The sequence below is a fragment of the Hyperolius riggenbachi genome, chromosome 7 (genome assembly GCF_040937935.1).
Source record: "Hyperolius riggenbachi isolate aHypRig1 chromosome 7, aHypRig1.pri, whole genome shotgun sequence".
Classification (NCBI taxonomy): Eukaryota; Metazoa; Chordata; class Amphibia; order Anura; family Hyperoliidae; genus Hyperolius; species Hyperolius riggenbachi.
In genome coordinates, this window is record NC_090652.1 from 296,393,411 (window position 1) to 296,420,982 (window position 27,572).

General features: G+C 44.1%; 1 protein-coding gene across 1 annotated transcript in view; it reads right to left on the reverse strand.

The window, feature by feature from the left end:
* RETREG2 (reticulophagy regulator family member 2) overlaps positions 1-25,837 on the reverse strand; it is a 40,948-nt gene extending 15,111 nt beyond the window's left edge. The window contains exons 1-6 of the mRNA XM_068246009.1: positions 23,301-25,837; positions 11,031-11,137; positions 9,397-9,427; positions 9,145-9,289; positions 3,993-4,077; positions 3,776-3,907 (exon numbers count right to left, since the gene is read on the reverse strand). Of these exons, the coding sequence (XP_068102110.1) occupies positions 3,776-3,907; positions 3,993-4,077; positions 9,145-9,289; positions 9,397-9,427; positions 11,031-11,137; positions 23,301-23,575 (775 nt within the window). The 5' untranslated portion in view covers positions 23,576-25,837. The remainder of the gene's footprint in view (positions 1-3,775; positions 3,908-3,992; positions 4,078-9,144; positions 9,290-9,396; positions 9,428-11,030; positions 11,138-23,300) is intronic.
* Positions 25,838-27,572: the final 1,735 nt, after the last annotated feature.

Consider the following 27,572-nt stretch of genomic DNA (forward strand, 5'->3'; position numbering starts at 1 on the left):
CTTGTGATAATGTTTACTATGCTAGGGGGTACTTGGTGAGTTCAGGGTTTTAAAAGGGGTACATACCAATAAAATGTTGAGAAACACTGCTCTAGATGACCCAGGTGCTTCACTCTACTGAGGGAAGTATCTGACTAATCTTTTTCTAAAAGTCACAAGTTGGATAAGAAGGACTGGTCGCAATGCATGGACACTATCTAAAAAGGCAGCCTTCGGGTCACAAACATGAAGTCTCACTTAGCGTTCTGCATCGTAGCTACCTAGTCCCAACGACACTCCATCTAATATCGCCAGAAAACCCTTCTACGTGCTTCACAGGATGCCAAGGTCTAGGTACAATATACCATACGTGGTGGACCTGTCCCAAGGTGGCACCGCTATGGTCTAAAGTAGTAAACATTCTAAACAAAACCCTTTAGATTCAGCTACAACTAGATCCTTTAAATTTTTCTTCTAGGTTACAAGCCGGAAGATATTCCTCATGCCTTCCATAAACGAATACAATTTGCAGCTAACACTACAAAAACCTATATAGCATCCCAATGGCGCCAACAAACTCTCACTTATAGGTGTGTCCTAGAAAAAAATGCATGAAACTATGCTCAACGAATAAAATTAAAGCAAACCGTGCAGAGAGAGTCCATCATTTTGATAAGGTATGGCAACCTTGGCTCCAAAACGTCACATCACCAGACATCAGATGAACCCTTGCTCAGTTTTAAAATAAATCTATGAATTTACCTTATCTTTTCAGTGTACTAATTCAAAGCCAAAACTCTACAGGTTACCCATAATATCCCACTATACCCTAAGCAATCTCTGATATTTTACTAATTTTTCCGCATTACTGGCATACTGAGTTAATTTAAAGTACCCTTTACTTGTACGTTTTTTTTTTCTTTTTCTTTCTATTGTAATTTTAACATTTTGGTTATCTCATACTGTACCATGTCCTTGTGACAACTGTGATATATAGATTAAGCACTGTAAGCTAACAGACAATTTTGTATGCTCCTTTTGAAGATAACTGAATAAAGTAATTTTGAAACTAAAAGTCACAAGTTTGCTTTAAAAATGTAGCAGACCGGATATTTAGTGGTAGGCAAAGGCATTCCCACGCTGGAACCCGCCACATCATTTGCTGCAGTCACTCTTACAACCACCATGGAAATAGTACATGCCACACAGCTATAGCTAAGAGACATGTCTTTTTAAGCTCCTGCCTGGAACTGTCACAGATCCCTATGGGCGACACTTATTGACGGTTATCATCGGTACTGGCGCATTCATTTGAATGAATAGTGCTTAAAGAGAACCTGAACTGAAAATAAAAAGTCAAAATAACCGTACACAGGTCATACTTACCTTCTGTGTAGTCTACTACTCAATCTTTTTCTCCTCTCATGCGTCCTATTTGTCCACTGTGATCATTGGAATTCTCTGTCCTCCATTTTGAAAATGGCCATTACCCCAAAACAGCTTCCTGGTCAGGACACGGTTAAGCTGTAATATCACCCATTGAGCCATAGGGAAACATGGACATTACCTTGCACATTCACTTGTAACTGACAGCTGCTGATATATAACTAACAACAACTGGTATATTTCAGTCCTGCAAAATCTTGTCAGAACTGGAAGGGATCACTGTAAGAAGAAAATAGTGAGCTTCTGAGAGGAACTGGCGGTGAGGTTAGTATGTAATATTCTTTTGCTGCTACAAAATGTGTTTATTTTAAAATACATTTTCCTCGCTTCAGGTTCCCTTTAAGCAGTAAGCACTGTGACTGTCGTTAACACTGTCTGGGCGCACGTGATAACCAGCCCTTTTGGAGGGGAGAGTGAGCAGGAAGAAGTTTGCTGCAGCTTAGACTAGGGTCCCAATTGAGCCAGACTTCAACAACCAGTGGGAGTGGACAGACTAGTGTCCATTCTGATGGGCCATTTGCGGTCCAGCTGGAGCCTGAGGAAGAAGCATTTCCACCATACGCTATACGGGAACACATCCACTCTCTGGGAAAAATCACGGACAGCACAAGAGAGCATTTGACTTTTCTGATGCGGTAAAAAAAAAAAAAAAAAAAAAAAAAAAAAGAGCCTGTTTTCCAGTATAGTGGGAACTGAGCCTAACAGAGGCAAAAACGGTAGTGGCCCGCTTGACAGGTTACAGTCGGGTGTTGTTTGGGGACAACACATCAGATTGCCACCCAGAATGATCATGAAGGATTGGTACAGGAGCTGACAATCTACGGTGTGTAGATACCTGAAAACCTCATCCAATGATGAAATCTTTGTTTTTACTAAGCAAAATTTACAATAGCAAAAGACTGAGAATAGCGGCAGTAAAGCATTACAAACGTATTGGCAGGTAGAACAGTTCACATATATGTGTTCTGACACGTGTACACAGAAAACTGCTGGTGTCCCAGCTCAAAGCCGACCGGAACTCAGAACTTCCTCTCTGCTCTAAAAGATACGCAAAAGCATAATAACCTTTAAAGAGACTCTGTAACAAAATTTTGAGCCTTATTTTTTCTATTCTATAAGTTTCTATACCTGTTCTGATGTGGTCTGTCTTACTGCAACCTTTTCTAGTTGCACTGTCTCTGTAATAAATCTTATCTCCTTTCCTCTGTGGTGTCTGTCGGCAAGAGGCTGGAATGTGTGGAATGTGCAGCACTGCTTGTCATTGGCAGAAGCTTTACACACCCTCTCCAAGCTCTGCATGAATCACACAGTAAGCTGTTCTCAGCCTATGATACTCTGGTTAGAAGCCAGTCATTTGTTTGTAAACACTGCCTAAAACTGTTAATTACAAGCCAGGATTGCAGCAGGGAGAGGCACAAACAGCACAGTGGGGCACAGGAGAACATAAGGAATAGTATGCTTTTTATTGTAAGAATATTAGAGTACAGTTTCTCTTTAAAGGACCTCTGTCGCAAAAATCTTAAAATTTAAAATACATGTAAACATACACAAATAAGAAGTACGTTTCTGCCAGAGTAAAATGAGCCATAATTTACTTTTCTATGTTGCTGTCACTTACAGTAGGTAGTAGAAATCTGACATTACTGACAGATTTTGGACTAGCCCATCTTCTCATAGGGGGGTTTTCTTCATTTTTAAAAGCACTTAGTGAATGGCAGTTGCTCCGTCCATCTGCCAAAAAAGTGTACGGTGACCAGGGAGGCTGTCCAGCATGACTGCATAGTTCTTTTTCAGGGAATGTCTTTATAAAGAATTAAAGCCTTGCTGAGAATCCCCTATGCAGAGATGGATTAGCCCAAAACCTGTAGGTAATGTCAGATTTCCACTACTTACTGTAAGTGACAGCAGCATAGGAGAAAAGTAATTTATGGCTCCTTTTACTCTGGAAGAAATGTACTTCTTATTTGTAGGGATTTTCACGACAGGTCCTCTTTAAACAAAAACATTTATTTGTTACATCTGATACAAATCCTGCAATACATATGTAGTGTGTCTACTTCCTGCTTTCATTGAAGCAGACATATTGTTAACATCCTGTGTTTACAAAATAGCTGCTTGGCCGTGGCAGACAGTCATGTGACAGTGGAGAGATCAAATTACAACTTGTGATTAGTTACAGATAAGGTGGAATTAGACAGGCTAAACTCTCTAAATACACACAAGGTGCATTCTTTATGTTTTTCTTCTGTCCTGTGCAAGAGTTCAGGTCCACTTTAAAGGGCCAGTGAACTTTATTGCGAGAAACAGAACTGACGCAGGTACACCCCTCCCCCGGCATGGCGTCTCTTACTCTTATGTGAGCGGGGCAGGTCTTCCCCCTTCATGGTGTAATCTATCTTCATCAGGACGGGTTCTAGAGTGGTGTACATCCTCTGGATCAGCTCTCGGTACACAACCAGCGGCCACAGCAGGACGCTGAGCACTGTGAAGAAGACAGAGGGCGCTGTGGTCACATAGGGCAGATTTCACATGCAAGAGTAGGGCTAGAACAAGTTTGGAGCTCTTACGTATTATGTAGGAGATCATAATGCCCGGAACATAATGTCCAACAACAGCCAGCACTGCACAGCACGAACACACCATGGCACAAAACTGAGGCAGAGAGAGAAGAACATGAATACACTGTGCATACAAAGATGAAATACCAGCTGCAGTACTTCCCACTGCAGTACCAATGCTTAAAGTGAACCTCCAGTGAGAGTGATATGGAGGCTTCCATAGTTATTTCCTCTTAAGTAATACCAGTTACCTGGCTGTCCTGCTGATCCTCTGCCTCTAATACTTTTAGCCATAGACCCTAAACAAGCATGCAGCAGATCAGGTGTTTCTGACATTATTGTCAGATCTGACTACAATATCTGCATGCTTGTTTCTGGTGTGATTCAGACACTACTGCAGCCAAATACATAAACAGGGCTGCCAGTCAACTAGTATTATTTAAAAGGAAATAAATATGGGAGCCTCCATATTACTCTCACCTCGGGTTCACTTTAAAATCATGCTACTCACTAATTACAGCCCTTCAGAGCCCAATTCCAGAAAACAAAACAAAGTACATAATTAGTTTGGTTGAAAAAAACAAAAACAAAAAACATCCGTTCAAGTTCAACCAGAAAAAAAAACCCACAATCCTGAACCCGCACATATCCCACTTGATCCAGGGGAAGGCGAAAAACCTTAGAAGGCCTGGGCCAATTAGCTTTAAAAGGGAAAAAATTCCTTCCTGACTAATGCTAGATACACACCATACAATTTTGTGTTAGATGGTTCAATAGATAATCTCATAGAAGTGAATGGAAATAGATAAGAGAAGATAACAGAATCGAACTGGAAATCGATCGGAAAATCGAATTGTAAATCGATCAGATGGAAAATCGACCAAAAAAACGCATCGTGTGTACCCAGCAATATAAAGGTAGTTGACAGATAAATCCCTGGTTCAACTCTCCCGGGAATTACCTAGTAATTCTAGCCATTGATGCCCTTCAATGCATGGAAAGCATCCAAGCTCTCTTCAAAGGGAACCTAAACTGAGAAGGATATGGATTTTTCCTTTTAAAATAATACCAGTTGCCTGACTCTCTTGCTGATCCTGTGTCTTTAATACTTTTAGCTACAGCCCCTCAACAAGCATGCAGATCAGGTGCTCTGACTGAAGTCAGACTGGATTAGCTGCATGCTTGTTTCAGGTGTGTGATTCAGCCACTACTGCACCTAAAGAGATCAGCAGGGCAGCCAGGCAACTGGTATTGTTTAAAAGGAAACATCCATATCCCTCTCAGTTAAGGTCCCCTTTAAATGCAGATATAGGGCTCGATTCACACAGCGGTGCTAACCCAGTCAGAGACTTTAGGCGTGATAACCATTGCACCACGCTGGTGAAAAGCCAGTTTAGGCGTGATAAGTTTAGATCGCGCGCAAAGTCCCGCACGCAAAGCAGCGCCATTAAACTCTATGCGAAGTGCACCAGGCTTTGCTAGTGCAAAAAACTTTTGATCAGCTGTGCACTGTGGTGCTAACCCAGTTGGTGCTATAGTTATCGTGCCTAAACTTATCACACCTAAACTTATCATACCTAAACTTATCACACCTAAACTTATCCGTGATAAAGGGCTTTTCACCAGCGTGCTGTTAGCACCGCTTTGTGAATCAAGCCCATAGAGTTTGCTTTAAGTATGGTACTTCCTGTGGTAAGATATTGGGGGATAGGGCATGGACTTTCAGAGCTCTTGGATGTATGGGTGGCGGGTGAGTTGCTACTGCTGACGCCTCCAGATTCGCACAGGGGGAACACAGAACTTTGCATTAAAGGGTCTACACATTATAAAATAAGTACTCAGGCGGTATGGGTCAACTTGACTCTTCCTTTAAACAATAGCTGAGGGATCTTAAGCCCGATCTACACGATACAATTCTTTGTACGATTCGATTACGATTCTATTTACGATCCAATTAAATCCGACATGTCCGATCGGGATTCGATTCAATTCGATTTGCCATTGCAAAACAATGGCAAATCGAACTGAATCGAATCCCGATCGGACATGTCGGATTTAATCAGATCTTAACTAGAATCGTAATCGAATCGTACAAAGAATCGTATCGTGTAGATTGGGCTTTAAGACGGAACTGAGGCATTTGATGATGCTAGGAAAACTAGATGCCAGCATGAATAAAGATAAAGGCACTGGAAAGTTTTTAAGAAGTGGAAACCATTCCTAATAGATGCAATGTCAAGAGCGGAGAGGGGAAATTTGTCTATTCTGTTCATATGGTGCATGTTGATTTTTAGTAAATGCTTCTGCACCAATGGTCTCCGATGTGCCGAGATCCACTTTTGGAGTCACAAGTATATGCAATCACTCCACACCATCCGCACCATCACTAGTCCATCTTTTTACAATCGATACATGCAACCATGCGCTTGCCCAATCGACAATGCCGAAATTGGTTGCATGTATCGATCGGACATGCTTCAAAATTGCGGGCCGACATGCTTGATTGGGTGTGCATTATTGGGACGAGCGATGAACGCGACGGAATCCCCAGCACTGTCCCCACAGTTTAAAATGTGCTCCCCCGATGCATGAATACTTTACCTGTTGTGTCCGCCGCTGTCTTCTCCCTCTTCCTAACACACACGCGCCCCACGTGGTTGCTGGCATAACGTGAACACGTGTGACGTCACACACACAGCCACGTGCCATATGCCGGCAACCATATGGGGGGGGCGTGTGTGTGGAAGAGGGCAAAGAGCGCGGAGGACACCGACAAGTAACGTATTCATGCATGGGATGGGTACATTTTACATTAAGGGAGACAGCCCCGGGGGTGTTGAGGCGGCGCCACTAGGCGACTCCGGAAAGATTTCCAGCTGAAATTGATTGAGAATCGCCTTGCGGTTTATGGCGCCCAACAGATTTGTCTCCGATCAGGTACGATCAGAGAGAGATTTGTCTCTTGGTCGATCTGCCCACACATCATCTGATGTATAGGAACCTTTATGCTAGGTACACACAATGAGATTTGCTGGCAGATTTGCTGCCAGATCGATTATTTAGACCATGTCCAATCTGCTTTCCAATCGTTTTTCCATAGAAGTGAATGGAAAATCAATTGGAAATCAAATCGGACATGCTGGAAATAATCGATCTGGCATTAAATCTGCCAGAAAATCTCATTGTGTGTACCAGGCATTACTCATTTTGCTTGCAGGGCAATGCATCTCACTGCTGGCAATTGTTATGTGCCGTGCTGCATCTGAACAATAACCTTTGATTAGATTTTGCAGAACAATTGTCTGACATGTGTGCAGAGCTTTCCAGCCATACACTACAGCTCATTAGGAATATTATGTAAATGCACAGAGACTATGGAAAGACTCCTGGCTTCAGGACAAATGTAACAATGGATGGGCTAATAGGCAGGAACACCTGGCTTAGCATGGTAAGGGAAAGGACAGCTATTCACGCTCAGGAGGGATCCCGATTAGACCATATAACAATAGCAGTGTGATGGGGAGTTTTAAACTACAAGACATTTCTCCTTACAGAGGAGGACATTTAGAAAGGAAACAATAGAGTGGATTGAAACTCTCATGCGAATGTCTGGGGAAGCTGAAATATCAGATGGTTTAGTGCAACGCTAAATATGCATGGCCTGTCTTTGTTACCCAAAATAATCATTCATGAGAGTTTCGGGTGACAGTTTCCCCACAATTAAGGTGGCCATACACATCTAGCGATATTGTGGCCCAATCAACCATCTAATTCGATCATTTTATCTAATTGGATGAAAATCAGTGCAGCAATATGTCTGCCCGACATCAGTCAAATGCATCGATGGAACATGCTGAACAATCTTGGCCGAAAGTGCTTGAATGGACGGTAACTGCATTCAATATCACGAAGAGCGATGTACACAATGGAACCCCAGCCATGTGGCACCAGGCGCACGTGTGTGACATCACACACGCGCCACGTGCTACAGCAGTCGTGGTAATGGGTGACAGCGGAGGACACCTGTGGGGCATTTTTATACTTATGGGATGGCCAAGCAGGCAGCGGAGGCTGCATCGCTTTACAGATTCTGGATATACATTTCATGCTGTAATCTATCGGGAATCGTTCTGCAGTGTATGAGCAGGTCACAGATCTGTCTCTGATCAAATCTCATGGTCGATCTGCTGCTCTTATATCGCTAGACGTATGGGTACCTTTACTGTACAGAAATGCAGCTGCTAGTTTCACGTCCTCTCCTATGGAGTGTGGGGGAGAGGTGGGTGAAGAAGGGGAATGAGCAGGAAGAGTTCCGCTGGGAACCACAATATGGCAACCACCTGACTCCTGGATTACTGAAGAGGAGAGCTGTAAACCTCAGAGGACACTTTCACATGCAGCAAACTATCACTTGAATGAAACACTCATGAATGATTGTCTCAAACAAAAGAAGGACACTTATGTAGCCGTACAGAAAGTGAGCACAGGGCCTGATGCTCTAACGACCGCCTCAGCTGATAGGCGTGTGTACAGCGGCTGCTGACCCCCAACCCGCAAGCATTCTGGCCCGATGAATCAACTCACCCCGAGTGCATTGCCTGCGCCACTTCCCGCCACTCATGGTTGCCCCTCTGCCCCTCCCCCCGGCACAGCAACAGAATGCGTTGTCCACTACACAGCTGGCACGCATCTGTACAGACTGCCCAGCGACGTCGCCCGAGGGATCAGGTCCCGATCCCCGACATAAGTCAAGAGGTGTGAACACATCTCCAATGGGCATATTGTAAGCGGTCCAGGAATCCTGGGCGGGACTTATCAATAATCTTCTATCAAGTGTTTATTAAGGATGATCAATAAGATGCAACTAATTCTAAGATAATGCCAAGGTTTATCCTTACTTAACGTAAATGTATGCAACTTTAATATGGACTTTTCAAGCAACGTAGTAGAAGCATTGCTCCATTTTCAAGCAACGTAGTAGAAGCATTGCTCCATTTTCAAGCTTCATAAATTTACATAAAATTAGCATACCACTTTGCATCAACCCGGAATGGTCCACAAGTCCATGAACATCCATACTGGTAATATTTTGCCACCCTTCTCTATATCAGTTCATAGTGAGGGTTGCTGAGGGGTCTGGATAGGAAACATTCATTCTCACCTTTCCCGGGTTCTGCCTCTTGTAGAGCAGCAGCTCCTGGATGTACTGATGACCGGTGAGCCAGGTCTCTGCCAGGTAGTGACAGAGCTCCCGCACACTCAGGAGGCGGGGCTGGCTCACTCCTCCCACCGCTGCCAGAGTCTCGCTGCAAACACACAGGAATCGCATTGAGTGATTGCACATTTATGCATATCTGTAATAAGAGAGACTAGAAAGTCATACGAGGTGTCTGAGACCCTCTCAAGTGCTCACCTGTCACTGGATGGTTCAGGCCGCGTCTGAACTGTAAAGCAATGAGATGGATCAATTTATTCACCAAAATACATTTTCCAGCCAACAATCTAAAGTACAGATAAAAAAAAGATAAAAACTGTTGGAGGTGCACCAAAATACATAAAAATTAAGAACTGTTAGCTTTCCTTCACAAGAATCAACAGGTCTGTCTTTCAACAGGTCTGTCTTTTTTAAACTTTTTGTTCTACTACTGCACAAAGAGGTAGGCAACACGTTTTGCTGCTCAAGACGGCTTCCTCGGATCAATAAAATGCCTTTAGGGGCAAAGTTAGGCAAAATGCTTTGTCTACCTTTTTGTGCAATAGTCGAACAAAAAGTAAAAAAAAAAAAAAAAAACTGACCTGTTGATTTGTGTGAATGTAAACCAATGCTTACCTTCCTTTGAAATTGTGTTATGTATGTTTGGGCACCTCCAACATTTTTTTTTGTCCTGTACTATCACCCCTGTTGGAGAGTTGAATTTTATGATTTTACCATAAAGTTCTATTTTTGGAGCAGCGGGGCATCATATACCAAGGCCGAGTGGTGATGGTACTACTCCATAAGCTTTCTTGAGTGACTGCCAAGCTTAGCTACCCAGATTTTTAAGTATATTTCTAACATACCTACTGTATCTTCCCTATCCAACACCTACTGGTCTTCCAGTGTCCTTGTGTTTTTTTCTTTTCCTCCTTCCCAGCACAAAAAACCAAAACAGTTACTTACCTATGGAGAGGGAAGGCTCTGGGTCCTATAGAGTCTTCCCATTCCTCTCACAGTGCCCTCATTCCAGCGCTCTTACCCCCTGTGCTGTCGTGGGAGGCTTCGGAAGCCTTCAGGAGTCATAGTGCTCCAGAAGCTGGACGGCTCCATACTTCTCCTGCTGAACACGCTCGCTCATGCATGCGCAGTCCGGAGCCACCTGACTTTGGAAGCCCCCTGGGCTCCTGAAGACTTCCAAAGCCTTCTGCAACGGCAAAAAGGGTGACCGTGCTGGAACGAGGACCGTGAGAGGAATGGGAAGACTCTAATGGACCCAGAGTCTTTCCTCTCCTTAGGTAACTGTTTTTTTTAATAATTTCTATAAATGCCTATTAACATTGGCTTTAAGTGATCACAATGTTTTAAAAAATTACAATGGGCAGTGGGTAAGGTGGGCGTTAGGGTTAGGTTAGGGCAAGAGGTGTGTGTGTGTGTGTGTGTGTGCGTGCGTGTGTACAGTGCGTGTGTGTGGGTGTGTGTACAGTGCGTGTGTGTGTATATATAAGGTACTTGTGCATGTTGACAAGATACAGCATGCAATGATCTTGTCTAAGTAATTGAACACCTGCAGAGTATTGGAGACATCTAACACGGGCTAGTTACAGGAAATCTTTACGTGTGTACGAATCCTTAGTATTCTGATTGTCATAGAAACACAGTTTCAGTCACATTTGGTGCACAATCCAATACTCAGCACAATAATATTGTGATATGCCATAACTGATCAAGCATAAACGTGTCTTTAGAGATTCTGATCTCGCTTATTTATTAATCCTCCTTCTCAATTACACAGATAAGATCACCCCACCCAGCTTCACATTTGGTAATTATATCCGACAGATGCAGGTTACCTTTGCAGTGCTGAAGCAGCCAGGACTTCCAGTGCGCCACACCCACGAGGCATAGGAGAAAGAAGCTTATCAAAAACACAGGTCTGGGGGAGAGGTACGAGAACAGCCTGGAAAGAAAACACAACTAAATCAATTTGGGGTCTACAGCAGAGGTGCCCACACTTATTTAGCTTACAAACTACTTCGAAAATTACAAATTGGAAATAATCTATCAGGTAGACTCTGCCTACACATGCTCGAAGTCTTATATTTACCTGTAGTAACCAGAGATCCAAGCTGATGAACAAAGCAGGCCCATCACTTCCTGTTCCTGGGAGAAACCATTCTGGTTCCCAATTCTAGTGCTGTCATTGGTCTGAGGAAAGCAGGAAGGGGTGGGCTGAGCTTCCCATCAGAGTAATGTGGGATAGAGATTGTGGGGCCGTATAGGTGTGAATATCATTACCCAGGGGTACGCAGAGTACAATCCTGTCATTATCTGGCTTCAGGAATGCTACAAGACTACATAATCCTCCTCAATGTCCAGCTGGTGAACGAAGCAGATACACCACTTCCTGTTCCTGGGAGAAACTATTCTGGTTCCCAATTCTAGTGCGGACATTGGTCTGAGGACAGCAGGAAGGGGTGGGATGAGCTTCCCATCAGAGTAATGTGGGATACAGATTTTGGAGCCATCTAGATATTATTAGCCAGAGGTACAGAGAGTAGAATCATGTCATTATCTGGCTTCAGGGATCCTACAATCCTCCACATAGCCCAGCCCTAGCTGCCACCCAGTGACAATGCTACAGAATCACGGGTCCCATTAAACCAAAAGAACGGTTTGGTAATTATTACCATTATTCAGATAACATGCAGAGTTGATCATTAGCAGTAGAATAGCAATAAAGACTCAATGCAGCAAAGAGGAGGGCACCATGTGGTCCAGAGGCTGTTCCCACTTGAGCTGAGAACGGACATTTTTTTTGTCCATTCTCTGCTCATTGCTAAACTGATAGGGAATGTCTCCTATTTTATATATAGGAGCCATTCACACTTGTTATGCTGCAACGGAACTTCTGTGCAGGCCACGATAATCCCAGGCAGGCGGATGCGTTCCCCCCATAATGCATTTGCCCTGGGCTCCAGCAGACCATCGGAGTAGACACTACACTGTCCGCTCCCGCTGGCCGCATGTGGTCTGGCTCAAGTGGTCCAGCCCTAGTTTCAAGGGGCCTGGTGTGGTTGCAAACTCTGCACAATTGTAACGCCCCCCCTGATTCAACCCCCCAAAATTCCTACCCTTAAATGACCCCTGAATTGGGGAACAAATGACCGAATGAAGCCCATGGTGGGTAATTTGTACCCCCTTCTAGTCTCCTGCTGCTGCTCGTTGTCATCTTATCTCCCCGCCTCCCGAAAGTTAATCTGAGTAGTGCAGAGTGATTGTGAACTGCGTATGCCTGCGTTTTGCACTGTAAATGTATAGTGAAAGAAAGCGGTTGGAGACAAACACTTTTGCTGAGCACACATGGTTCAGAACTCACGCAGCGCCGCTGGAGGGAACTTCCAGAAAAGTACGACGGAGGATTCCAGTCGAATACTTAGAGGACTAGGGAGGAGGGACTGAGGACAACGTGCAGCATCAGGAGACTGGAGGAGGTAATCTACCCCACCATGCTCTTCATTCAGTGAGAGGTGATTTCTGAGTGGTGGCTGCACATTGCTCTGTTCATCCAGAGTCTATGGCCAAACCTGAGGGCCAACTGCTGCTTCTGTCTCTCCTCTTCAGTCTTTCTCATTAGAATCAGATGACAAAGCGAAGAGGGAATAGAACCAGTGATCTCTGTGCAGCAACTGCGGGGACTCATTTGTCTCAGTGATGATCCAGGAATGTCGGCAGCATGAAATTACACAACATACAAAGGCCACTGTTATAACTGAACTCCCCAGAGCTGTGATCTGACTGAGTTTAACATCCAAAGTGCGGAGCTGAAAGAAGACAGATCAAAGCAGAAACAGGTTCATTCTTTTACACAAGACAAGCTGTCCTATTCCCATCCACTGGGGAAGGAGGGAAAGGGGGGGGGGGGGGGGCTAACGGAGAGGAGGAGCCTGGATGTCATTGTGAAGCACAACTCCATCCAAACATACTGTGTAAACTGTGACTGAGGATTAGTAAGTGGAATTAGCAGCTCCTAATAGTTAAAGAGGAACTCCAGTGAAAATAATGTAGTAAAAAAAAGTGCTTCATTTTTTTACCATAATTATGTATAAATGATTTAGTCAGTGTTTGCTCATTGTAAAATCTTTCCTCTCCCCGATTTACATTCTGACATGTATCACATGGTGACATTTTTACTGTGGGCAGGTTATGTAGCTGCTGCTAGCTGTTTTGGCGTTTAGAGACAGCTGTAAACAGCTAATTCCTGTCTGTGAACATTGTTACATTGTGGCAGTTTGCCCAGAGTACCGCGGTCCCAGAGCTTCTTGTGGGAGGGGTTTCAGCACAGCGCCCCCTGGTGGTCTGTTTGTGAAAATCATTATATTTCTCATGTAAAAGGGGGTATCAGCTACTGATTGGGATAAAGTTCAATTCTAGGTTGGAGTTTTTTTTAAGGAACAGTTTTTAATGCGGCTGTCATTTAGTTTTGTCTCAGGCCTCTTTCACATGAAGTTCAGCCTCCAACTTGTTGCTTTTCTGCTTAAGGGGGTTGTCACATCCAGAAATAATAATTGCCCAACCAAAAAATGAGTGCCCTAAAAATAAAATATACCCCCCCCCCCCCTTTTTTTCCCTGAAACTTTTTACCTATTCTGGGTGCTTTTGCCAAACTGCATGTACTGTGCAGTGTTGGCGTGATTGTGGGAACTATTTTTTTTTAGCTGCTGTAACAAGCTTATCTAAGCATGCATGTAACAGAAAAGCTTCCTATTTCAGATAAAATAAGGGCACTATGACCAGAACGTAGTAATTGAATCAGCGATGTAAGCCTGTTGTCTAGGTGATGTTTGCTGTGGGAGGGGCAGTAAGCTGTGGCAGTAGGGAGGGAAAATTTAAGTGAACCTGAACCACAGGACAAAAAGAAAACAGAAATGCACCCTGTATGTACCGGTATTTAGAGCAGGGCTGTGGAGTCGGAGCAATTTTTGGGTACCTGGAGTCGGAGTCCTAATGAATTTAAACTGTAATTAAAATAGAAAATATGATAAAATATTCTATTTCTCAGATAAAAGTCATACATGATATATACAGTAATAGCTGTAGTTCCTGTCTGTACCTTCTACAAGTACTCTTACCAAGGACTAGTTTTAGGCCTCGTTCACATCTATGCAGTGCAGATGGTCGTGTGATTGGAACGCAACGCGTACGATCGCACGCCATCTGTGCTGCTACCCGCTGCACTGCTGATCCCATTCATTGACAGTGAATGGGTCAGCTCTGCGCTTGCGGGCAGAATGCATGCAGCCTTACGCAAGCACATCATATCGCATCGTACTGCTGCGCAGCGCATTTTATGTGAATGGCAGAAGGGCTGTCTATACCCTTCTGCCGTTCTTGCATGTTACCAAGTCATACGTGCTTCCAAATGCACATGGAAGCGCGTATGATGTGAACGAGGCCTAATGCCTAGTACACACCATACAGTTTTCTGTAAGATTTTTCTGTAATTAGATTATTTTCTGTAAAGTACTAATAGAGAATGGTCATTATCTCTGGTGCATTGTCTTCTGGTTATCTCCTGCTGAGTAGTACAATGCCTAATTGCTAGGCAGATAGATGGTTAGATAGATAATTTCCAACATGTTGGAAATGATCTATCTGGCAGGTAAATCTAATGCTGGGGATACACGGTACGACCCATCGGCTCGATTAGCCGCCGGATCGACTCCTACCGCGTCCCCACCGCCGTCCGGATCGATTCCCGCTCGTCCCCGCGGGCGCTTCCTTATCTTCCGCTCGATTCCCCGCTATTGTCCACCCGCAGGGATCGGGCAGGGATCGAGCGGGGTCATCGGACCTGTCAGAAATGATCAAGCAAGCCATCAGCGGCTCGATTGATAAGGGGAAAAACGTACCGTGTATTCCCAGCATAATGCTGGGAATACACCATACAATTTTCTGTTATATTTACCTGCCAGATACATAAAGTTCAACATGTTAAGGTAGCCATACACTGGTCGATTTGCCATCAGATTCGACCAAAAGATAGATCCCTCTCTGATCGAATCTGATCAGAGAGGGATCGTATGGCTGCCTTTACTGCAAACAGATTGTGAACCGATTTCCGCCTGAAACCGTTCACAATCTGTGGTGGTGCTGCCGCCGCTCCCCCCGCCCGCATACATTACCTGATCCACCAGCGCAACTCCAGTCCCCAGGTCTCCGCTGTCTTCTCCGCTCTGGTATGGTCTCCGGGTCCGGCATGCTTCACTTCTTCCTGCCCAGCAGGAAGTTTAAACAGTAGAGTGCCCTCTACTGTTTAAACTTCCTGCCGGGCCAGAAGAAGTGAAGCATGCCGGACCCGGAGACCAGACCAGAGCGGAAAAGGAGCAGCGGTGACCGGGGTGAGTCGCGCTGGCGGAGCAGGTAATGTATTGCCACTCTATTGCGTTGGTCGTCGGGCACTCGAACGCCGCTAGCGACGCGCTCCCTACCCGCAGGCGATCGATGGTAATTTCCCGCACGCAGCGATCGACGGGATCGATCTATTTCGGGATGAAATAGATCGAAATTTAGCGTGTAGTGCGAATGATGGGACAGCAGATTCGATCCCAGTGACCAAATCTGCTGTCGATCGGCGGGGAATCGGCCTAGGCATTGTTCTACTCAGGAGATAACCAGAAGACAATGCACCAGAGATAATGACCAGTCTCTACAGAAAATAATCTAATTACAGTAAAGATCAGCTGGATAGCCAGGTAACTGGTATTGTTTAAAAGGGAATAAATACGGCAGTCTCCAAATCCCTCTCAGTTCAGTTGTCTTTTAAAATTCCTACACGTTGGCAGTTAAAGCGGGATTGTCACCATAAAAATCAGATTTCAACAGCAACTGGTGTGAGTGTATTAAGTGATAAAGATGCTAATCCTGCATTCAAAACTTTTTGTGCTATTATGATTTGGAGTTATCACATACTTAAGGAGCACTGACCCTTTAGTAGTCAGTGCCAAACAGTTGAATGCTGGGGGTTCTTTTTATCTATAATATACAGTATTCCTCCTCTTCCCTTTATTTCCCTGCCAGCTGCTTATCTGAAACCTGATCCCCTGCTCACTTGTGTTTACAAGCAAGGCTGAGGTGACTCAGCGATTGAAGAAGGGAAAAAAAAAAAAAGTAAAGGACAGAAATTACATCACTAGTTAGCCTAAACTGTGGGCAAAAGACATGGCCCTCACCAGGAACAGAATTCTCTTAGTTTACTTTATAACATTCACTGAAATCAAAACGTGAACAGTACAATACATGTGTTATGTAAGTAGATCAAGTATTTATCTACTTATTTATGAGTTTTTTTCCCTGGCATAGTATGGCTGATCCTCCTGCTTTAAGAGATGCATTTCATGTTACATATTTTCAATCAACAAGATTGTAATATGCAAATTAGAGGAGTCGGCGTTGAGGAGTCGGTGGAATCCTAAACTGAAGAGCCCTGATTTAGAGAGTTTAGTCTGTCTAATTCCCCCTCATCTGTGACTAATCACCAATGCAATTTGATCTGTCTGCTTTGTCAGTTTAGGAACCTCCTCTGCCACAGCAGAGCAGTTTGTAAACCCAGGATGTTAACAATCTGTCTGCTCCCACTGCAGATTTATGGAAGGAATTCTGTAAGCTGTAACAAAAATGTTTTCTTTAAAAGGTTACTTTGCTGTTGCATATCCTTTAGAGCAAAGAGGAGGTTCTGAGTTTAGGTCCGCTTTATTACTGAGATGGGTTGGGGGAAAAAAGGCAGAAGTGATGCGATTTTGGCATCACAGAGAAACAGATGGAAACCAGCAGATTCTTTTCTTTTTCTCCTAAATCTGACAGCAAACACTAAAAACATCAGGATAGGTAAGCTGAATATCATAAGTAATGTCTTATTGGATTTTGTCTCCCTGTTAATATGGAGTTTCATCCTACTTGAATTTCCCGCTGCTGATTGGCAGCATTTGTAATTCCATGTGGTGTGGTTACCCTGGCAGCAAGAAACCGCCTCATGATGCAGCTGTGACTCCATGCAGCAGACAGCACCCCGCTGCCCGTACAGAGCTCTAGCAAACCTCCAGGCCATGTTCAGCAGCAGCTAGCGGGCAGTGAATGCACCCAGGGTCGGGCCGAGGCATAGGCTGGAGAGGCTCCAGCCTCAGGGCGCAGTGAAGGAGGGGGCGCACAATTCATTCAGCTGTCATACCTAATTGTGTTTGAAACAGAAAGAAATAAGAAAAGGGGATACATAGCAGTGACTGCAAGCCAGATAACTAGATATTAAGGTGTTGGGGAGGTTGTGGGCCCTGTGACGCCTCTTAGTCTAATAGCAATCAGTGAGTGACTGCTGGGGTGGGAGGGACGGAGGGGCGCACTTTGGTGTCTCAGCCTTGGGTGCTGGAGGACCTTGTCCCAGCTCTGAATGCACCTCCTTCTGTTGCTGGTGTGAAACAGGCTTTACTTACTGCTATAATCTGCTATTGGCATGTAACAACGGAGGACATGGAAAATATTAGCTGAGTGACAGCCCAACTCCAGAAATAATAATAAAAGAATAATAATAATAATAATAATATTCAATGGTGTGCAAGGGGGTTTGAATTTCTTCGGAGTGGTTTCTATTGTTTGTGTGCCATTCCCAGTCTGGATCCGTACACTACCTGCATTAGGTTTGTATGTTCTATCCATGGTTTCATGGGGTTCCTCTGAGCACTGCAGTTTCCTCCTACATCCCAACAACATACTGCTAAGGTTATTGGTGGTTCCCCCCAAAATCTACCACCGGATGTTAGGGACATAAGACAATGACTAAGGTAAGAGCTCCTCCGAGGACAGTCAGTGACAGGACTATGCACTCTGTAAAGTGCTGCAGATGTCAGTGCTTTATACATTGTATTATTATTATTATTAATATTAATAATAATAATAGTAGCACATTTGATTGTGGACCATGGGGTAGGCCACCCTCTGGGAAATGCAGAAAACCTATCTGCTCCCCAGCTTCAATACACCTCTTGTCTAGGGATGATCAAGAGATTCGAATTCTTCTGAGTTGATGCAACTTTTTATGCAAATATATGCAGATTGAAAATGATTGGTCCCAGACTACAGCTTCCCTAGTACAATGTATGGCGTCAATATTTTATTTGGAAATAAAGGTGCATTTTTTAAGTTTTGCGTCTATCCCCAATTACAGGCCTATAATTTATAAAGTAATTGTAGTATACAGTTTTTGTATACATATTAAAAAAAGTTCAGTCTCTAAGGTAACTATTTATGTATTTTTTTTTTATTTGTAATTTTTTTTAATTAAAAAAAAAAAAATAAATAAAAAAATGGTAACTTGAGGGGAGTGTGGGAGGTCAGGGGTTAATAATAATAATAAAAAAAGGTAACTAGGGATTATAAACTGAAAAAAAAGGGGGATGTAATCTTACAATTTGGCCACAAGATGTCCTCAGTAGTGACTTCAGCTCCGTACTGTTTGTACGGAAACGGAAGCACTACGCGCATGGGATTCATTTATGGCTGAGCCGTCTGTATAGACGGCTGCAGCCATTCACACGGGGAATTAGATAAATGAATGGGATTCGTTTTCCCATTCATTGATCTAGCGGCGGGCGATCGGCGGTACCGAGCGGCGGGAGGGACGTAGTAGCTACGTCCCTGCACAGAGTTATGGCATTTTGCAGGGACGTAGTTACTCGTCCCGGGGGAGGGAAACTGGTTAAATACTATGAACAAATTGTGTAGGTAAACCCTCCTACAACATGGAGGAGGTAAAATTGGTCAGTGATTGGGCAAACATGATTGAAAGTGTGTACAAGGCTTTACTCAAACTTGGGACCTCTCCTTACTTCCCTTGTGATCACGAAATGTGGCTGAACTTTCACATCTGCAGGACCAAACTTGCATGACAGTTGCTCTGTTCCCCAGCTCTGTACAATGCTGCAGTCTGACACAACTTACATTTCAGAGCATACTATAGATTCACTTTAGGGTTCTTTCAGAAGGTGAATTCACCACCCGTCAGCTGCTCTCCTGCACCAGCCAGGTGCTTGTCTGCACTTGTACAGGCGCTGGACAGACAGCCCTTGCATGGAGTCACATGTGAACATGGCCGCAGCCATGCTCAGACCTGACAGGTCGCAGTTTTATGCAGCCGGGTAACACCACCGCACATCAAGTACTGACAGGCGTTGTGTTACAAACCCTGCCATTTGGCTGCATTTTAACTGCATCCGAATGGTGCTCATAGGTGGCAGGTGGAATACTGAACTGCCCAACAAATGTGTAGTTCAGCCGTCCATCTGAAAGAGTCCTTAAAGCGGACCCAAACCAAACATTTTTTAATTCAAAATATTTAGTTGCACCACTCTAACACATACAAAGATAAATAAACACTTCTTCAAGCCTATGAGCATTTCAGTGCATGCTTTTCACCCTTCTCTTTTCATAACTATGGTTATACAGGTGGCAGCCATTAGCAATTCCTCCTTTGCTTAAAGGGACACTGTAGGGGGGGGGGGGGGGGTCAGGGGAAAATGAGTTGAACTTACCCAGGGCTTCTAATGGTCCCACGCAGACATCCTGTGCCCGTGCAGCTACTCATCGATGCTCCGCCCCCCCCACCCCCCTCTGGTTCACTTCTGGAATTTCAGACTTTAAAGTCTGAAAACCACTGCGCCTGCATTGCCGTGTCCTCGATCCCGCTGATGTCACCAGGAGCATACTGCGCAGGCCCAGTATGGTCTGTGTCTGTGCAGTACGCTCCTGGTGACATCAGCGGGATTGAGGACATGGCAACGCAGGTGCAGTGGTTTTCAGACTTTAAAGTCTGAAATTGCAGGAGTGAACCGGAGGCTAGGCCAGAGCATCGGTGAGAGGCTGCGCGGGCACAGGATGTCTGCGGGGGACCATTAGAAGCCCCGGGTAAGTTCAACTCATTTTCCCCCGACCCCACTACAGTATCCCTTTAACACCATCTACTCCACCAGTTTGCCGGATTCTGTCCCGGCAATCTGAAAGGAAAGGAGGGGTTTCTCTAATAAATGTAAAATATTTTATATTTGTCACCATGCAGCTGAAAAAAGGCTGCTATTTATTATTATAATTTAGGATATAGATTTCATTTCTGAAATCTTGTATTTTTAATTTGGGTCCACTTTAAATAAGCTCTGGAGTTAGTATGGTTATGGTGACCCAGTGAGAAATTTCATTGAGAAATTCTACTAATGTGATTGGGTAGACAGCACCCACTTGAACTTCCCAAGTTTCAGATAGGTTGTAATGATAATATACCCATGCTGTTCAGCCAATTAGAATGTTTCAAGTTGTAGTTACTGTGAATGGAGAACTGTTCCCAATGGACTTTCTAGCTTGCTCACCTAAACCATACTAGCCCTGTAGCTTCCCCCCCAAAGGGATGATGCACTCAAAATATGTTTCACTTATCAGCAGAGGCCGTAGAGCTACAGTACACCTGCCACTTGCTCTATTCATAACAGTAGTTATGAAGCAGTAGTTAATAAAAATGAGATTACCAATAATTCCCTAGTATGTAAGCCCGCACTTGCATTCCATACATTCCATAACTGTATGTTTTACCACTAAACACAACAGTAACTACCAGTGAGATGGGCTCTAAGCTATGCCAAGGTAATGTATTACTATACAGCATTGTAAACTACAGCCCTGCAATATATGGAGACTAATATGCTGCAAACTATGGAATTTGTAACACACTGTAATTTAGCATGGCTGGTTGGTTCTCAAAACCATTTGGATTTATTGAGCATGAAGATGCACACTCCTATGTGTGTTATAGAATTCTCATTCAATCAATCAATATCAAGACGGATTGCTACATTATGCCATTTGATCTGAAAATGCCTGAGTAATATATACCTTAAACTGAACTATTTCTTGACTATACTCTCCTATGTAAAAAAAAACAAAAATGCTAAAATAAAAAATGAGCAGTGCAACAACCATCTCTGCCCATGGGCATGCTACATTAACACAATGCCTGTACATAGAGATAGATCTCTGTGCATGCGCAAACACACACAATGCCTAAGTGGCCATACACAAGAGCTTGCAATTTCTGCACATCAACCAACTGAACTACCAACTCAGTTGCATACTGCGTGCGCAAGCGGAACGGAAGACTGCATGATATGGCCCCACATTCAAAACAAAGACAAAAGACTTATATAGCGCTTTTCTCCTGGCGGACTCAAAGCACCAGAGCTGCAGCCACTAGGACGCGCTCTATAGGCAGTAGCAGTGTTAGGGAGACTTGCCTAAGGTCTCCTGCTGAATAGGTGCTGGCTTACTGAACAGGCAGAGCCGAGATTCGAACCCTGGACTCCCGTGTCAGAGGCCAGCCCTTAACCGTTACACTATCCAGCCACACACAAACAAGTGCAAACGTCTTGTACACACGCGTACGATATCAGCCCAACAGTCTTGTGAGTTGATCTGCCAGTTGGATCGGGCAAACCAATCATGATCAGTCGCTCATCACGCATACACATGACTGGTTATCGTCTAACAGACCAAGTTTGGACGGTAGTTGGGAAAAATAGTTGCACGTGTGTATGAGTCTTGACATTAAAGGGAACCAAAACATAGGGATATGGATGTTTCCTTTTAAACAATACAAGTTGCTTGGCAGTCCTGCTGATCTCTTTGGCTGCAGTAGTGACTGAATTACACGCCTGAAAAAAGCATGCAGATAATCCAGTCTGACTTCAGTCAGAGTATCTGATCTGCTTGTTGAAGGGCTGTGGCTGAAAGTACACAGGATCAGCAGGAGAGTCCGGCAACTGGTATTATTTTAAAAGGAAAAATCCATATCCTTCTCAGTTTAGGTTCCCTTTAAGATCCTTGTTCTACTAATAAACACTTTACTTTAGGCTGCTTTCACAGTTAGATGTTGTGGTCTGACGTTACAGCAGCCTGTAGCGCATACCAACTCACAGCAATGGCAAATCAATGGGCTGTTCACAGTGCCCACGTTGCTTTAGAGTAGTTTTTTATTTGCTGCATGCGCCGGTTTTGTCCGATAGTATGCGTCAAAAAGTACGCATCACAGACGCATCAAGAGACGCATAACACGGCTCTATATAACGTCCAACTTCAAAGCTCACATGCGTTGCGTTAGGGGCACGTTATGCGACCTTAACGTTGCATCTAACGCAACGTCTTAGTGGGAAAGAGCCCTTATACTACACCAAGCGGCAAGTGTACTCGGTCCTTTACAGCAATTAATTTATAGCGTTACACTGATATCAATATAATAGTCATTTTAGGTTTTCCTATCTGTTGGCACTGTGAATTGATACAACACTATCGGCTGAACTCACACAGAGGAGGTACTTATGGTGGGCTTAGGGGGTACCTGAATTTGCCTTAGTCTATACAGTTCATTTTGAGAGTTAAAAAATGATTGGTTATATACAGTCCTGAAGTCAAAGGAATAAGGAAATGTTTTCAGGTATATACAGACAGTTATGGAGTACTTACAACAAATATATAATTTAAAGGGACTCCGAGCGCCTCTCATGGGCATGCCTTTAAGCCAGACGATTTCCAACAAAGTAGTGCTATGACCCCTTTGGAGGAGCCTCTTGCAATGGCCACTTCCTCTTCCTGCTTCATTCAGTGATGCACTTCTCTAACAGAGAGGACAGGGGTGACCCGGAAGCTATAACATAGCCAAGATGGCAGCCGCGATTTTTAAATTGAACGAAAACTATTTGGTGTCGAACGGTGATTCAGGCATCAAATGAAAGAGGAGAGCACAAGCTACAGAAAGACATGCATCTTTAAGTACTTTGCAGTACTAGTCGGAGTTTTAAAGGCATGCCCATGAGAGGTGCTCGGAGTCCCTTTATCAGTCAAGGGATACTTGAGTTGCAAATTCCTCCCTTTTTTTAAAAGTTGTAAATGCTACAATAATGCTGAAGCGCGCTGTTTACTAAACATGACAAATATCTAATCTCTCAGTAACAAAACTATGTAACAGTTTTTGTATTTTTAGTAAGTTAAGAAAGTTAACTGTACTGATTGAAAACTTCCTGTATGGTCAGTCTTACCAAAATACTCCATGGAGAGCAGCTGCTGTTAGGAGACTAGGCAATGGCCGGTCCCACACCAGAAGGCGCTGTCCAGCAATGAGAAGAGGTCCCCATTCGTTTAATCTACGGTGTAGATCAGCCTCTAGGTAGCTCATGTCCTCTTCCGAGGCTTCAGCGAATCTTCCACCCCTGTCCTCAATCTGGGACGGATCTCCTGAAGGCCAAGGTGCTACCTCCTCCTTGTGCATCTTTCTTGTGGTGCTGGCCAAAGAATCACCACTGCCGTTACTCATGTTATGAATGTCTGCTTCACACTGTTCAGCAGCTTCTTTTATTCCAAGGCTCAGGTACACAGTAAACAATCAGACAAAACCAGACTCCTCCCAAGACTCTTCCCAACATTCCCTGGAGCTATTGTCTACCCACAACTAAATTAGCCCAAAGACACAAAAGAAGTTTTCACTTTGTACTCTTGGGATTTATTCACTGGGCTAACCTGCCCACAACTTTGGCTTCACAACATTAGCAAGTCTATCATTCCTTCTACCCTTAAGTAAACCAATTGTTCAGTATTCCAAAGCGTAATTTTCTACCACTTTGAATCTGCTTTGTTTTACCTATTTTAAATATCCTGATGTTTTATTTTCTACTTGCAGAGCTTCCTCTTAAGTTTGTGAAAACTGCAATGTAATCAGTTACTGCTACAATCCGACTTAAATATGAATCCACAACAATTTATAACGTGCCATCCCATCTAATGACGATAATACTTAATGGTTGTATACCTCTTCCTTACCCTTATTTTCCTAAGGGTGTATCCCTTTCAGCCACAGAATACTCAAGTTCTCATAGTCTAGGTTAATCTAATTATAGAACCCCTATCACCTCCTAAAACAAATTTTATCCAATCTCTAAACTAGCGACCCCTGAAAAAAAAAACAGCTTAGCCTTACATCGAATCCCACAACATCAATCTGGAGTCAGTCAAATCCCAATTGACCCAGCTTATTCCAACAATAGATTCTGATAAACCTATTTTATCATTATAGATGAGTCCTAATAACCTACATTAGTGCCATATTCCACTTAGCTGTTCTAACTTGGTAGATGATGTTATAGTTCAACAGCCTCAGTATGATAAGATGTCACCTATAAGTCTACCTTGTACTAGGTCTCCAAAATCACAGTTTATCATAAAAAGGCACGCTTATCTTCACCCCATCTGAGAACTTAGTGCCTCAAACCCAAGTCTGTACTTACACTGTCACTGCTACCACCAGTCTATACTAATTCTACGTTCCTCAATCCACAAAAAAAACCTCAACCTTAACTTCAGCCTATCCAAGTTCTAGATCCTTCAGACTCCAATCTATCTTGAAAAAGCAACACTAATGCTAGCCTATCCCAATATATCCTGAAAGGCACCCTTACCACCAGCCAATCCTAGCTGTAGTTTTGTCAAATGCCAGTCTGTCCTAAAAAGTCTCCTAGGTACCATAAACGCAAGTCAGTATTAAAAAATGGCTACCTTAACGCCAACCTATCCCAGCCAAAAGACACCCACCAACGTATCCTATTTGCAGGTCTTTAAATGCACCATTTTAGCATGTAAAAGCTGCCTTAATATGGGATGATCCCAGTCTACCCTAAAGAAGCACAATTACACTCAGCCAATACAAATTCCAGATCCACTGACCTCACCTTTTTCCAACAGCAGAACCCCTAAATCCACTTTGGCCTTATAATAAATCCTTAGTACAAGTTCCCATTAAATCCAGTCTATTCTGCGATGAGAACTCCTGCCGCATGTCTATCTTTGCACCAGACTCTGTAGATAATGGAACATTGCAAGTACACATCCCCTTACCCAGACCGGAAACAGACTTACTGTATGTGAAGTCTATTCTCCTCAGGTCCCATGTAAGCCACTATTAGTCCCCCCAGACCCTGCCCTGACAGTACTGCTGCCCTCGCTGTACCTCTCACCCCAGAGTACAATGGCAGCACTGCTGTCCCTTCCCCAGCTGTCAATACAGGACCTCCTGGCAGCACCTTGTGCAGTTCCCCCCTTCTCCAGTCTCAGCTGTCACCACTGGACCTCCTGGCAGCACCCTGTGTGCAGCTCTCCCCTTCCCCAGCCTCAGCTGTCACCACAGGACCTCCTGGCAGCACCTTGTGCAGTTCTCCTCTTCTCCAGCCTCAGCTGTCACCACTGGGCCTCCTGGTAGCACCCTGTGTGCAGCTCTCCCCTTCCCCAGCTGTCACCACAGGGCCTCCTGGCAGCACCCTGTGAGCAGCTCTCCCCTTCCCCAGCTGTCACCACAGGGCCTCCTGACAGCTGGCAGCACCCTGTGAGCAGCTCTCCCGGGCTCTGTCTCTGCTGGGATGTTGTTGTTATGAAGGTGCGTCAGCTGAGCGGAAGTGACGTAGCTAGCAGCAGACGCTTCCTTCCGCTGAGCCTGACAGGAGGCCGCCCACAAGAGCTGGGAACCCGAAACACGACCCCTGATAACTGCACGTTCGTCAGAAGCACCCCGCCGGTCACAGCGCTGGCTGTCCGCGTTATTTTCCGAGCAGACGGCCGTATTATTCTGTGGGACAAAGCTCAGGCAGATGCGCTGCCCACAGTAAAGATGTCTGTCGCTGCTCTGCGTGATGAAGGACGTCTAGCTAGGTAATGGGCGGAGCGTGGCTTTGCAGCCGCCATGTTTGTTACTGGCACCGCTGTTTGCCATGTAATTATGCCATTGACTGGTATGGTATTATTATAGTAATTATAGAGGATGGAAGGCACACAGGTGTGTCTGGGAGAGAACAGGAAATAATACAAGAAAACCGATAATAATGCTCAGGGGTGTGTCTGGGGCTCTCCTAGAACTATATAGGCTGTGGGTACAAAGAAGAGGCATTGTTAATAACAAAATAATGACAAGAGGGCAAAAGCAACTTAATAATGGAGCTGATAGCTCAATAATAATATGCTAGTCTTACCTATAGTAAGTACGAATATGTAGGATTATTTCACCTTTTTGAATGTATTTTTAGTACACATTTATATACTGTAGATAGGACATTCTGCAGCACTTTACCAAGGCTTGAACTTCATTTCAATCAATAGCTGATACCCCCCTTTCTCATGAGAAATGTATTACTTTTCCGGCATAGATCATCACGGGGGTCTATATGGCTGATTTTACGGTGAAACCCCTCCCACAGTGTGATGTTATGACCATGGTCCTGAAAGTTTGCTGTCTGTGAACCTCGTTGCATTGTGGGAAATAACAGCTTTGTCCAACTGCCAAGCAAGCAGTATCTCCCTCTGTGCATAGAACTCTCAGTAAGGAACATTCCGTACAGATCACCTGGCAAAACTAAAGGTGTCACCACCAGTGATACATTTCAGAATGTAAATCAGAGAGAGGAAAGCTTTTATAATGGGCAAACACTGACTAAATAATATATACATGAATAGTGTAATCAATAAGTCATTTTATTCATTATGTTATTTTCACTACAGTTCCTCTTTAAAGAGTACATCTAAGAAATCATAAATAAAGGTGGCCTTGCATGAGTCTGTATTTCCATCAGACAGAATGAATATGACAGTGATCTACTGACCCCCAGCATACAAAACTGATCAGAAAACTTCCAATTAACTGCAGACATTTTACTGCACAAAACTGGGATCGAGACAAGGTAGTAAATTGATTGTTGGGATCTTGACAGTGAATTGGCTGCCAGGATTTCACATCAGTGTTCTCCCCAGGCTCTTTTAGCCGGGTGCTCCACCCGGCTAGTTTTGATGAGCACCCGGCTGTTATCGTCTCACCTCCTCCTATGCTGTAAGCAGAGTTTCTTATGGCCCTGCATTTTCTCATATTGCCCCACCCGGCTACTTTTTCATGCCACCCGGCTGGAAAAAAATTCTGGGGAGAACACTGCACATTAATCACTCTTATTTTGTTGCTTCGCTATGGTAGCGAAGTGGTTAACACTCGCTTTTTAGTGTTTTTAGCGGTAGTCTTTCAGCCAGGACTAATGGAGATTGTAAGTTCTCCCTGTGTTTGCATGGGTTTCTTCCCATATCTAAAAAGACATGGAACCATGGTTTGCAAGCATCAGGGCAGAGGCTAAAGAGGCTCCAGCCTCGGGGCGCAGTGTAGGAGGGGGCGCACAACTCACTCAGCTATCATTCCCCTATTGTGTTTGTAGCAGAGAGAAATAAGAAAAGAGGATACATGGCAGTGACTGCAAGGCAGATAACTAGAGATTCAGGTGTTAGGGGGTTGG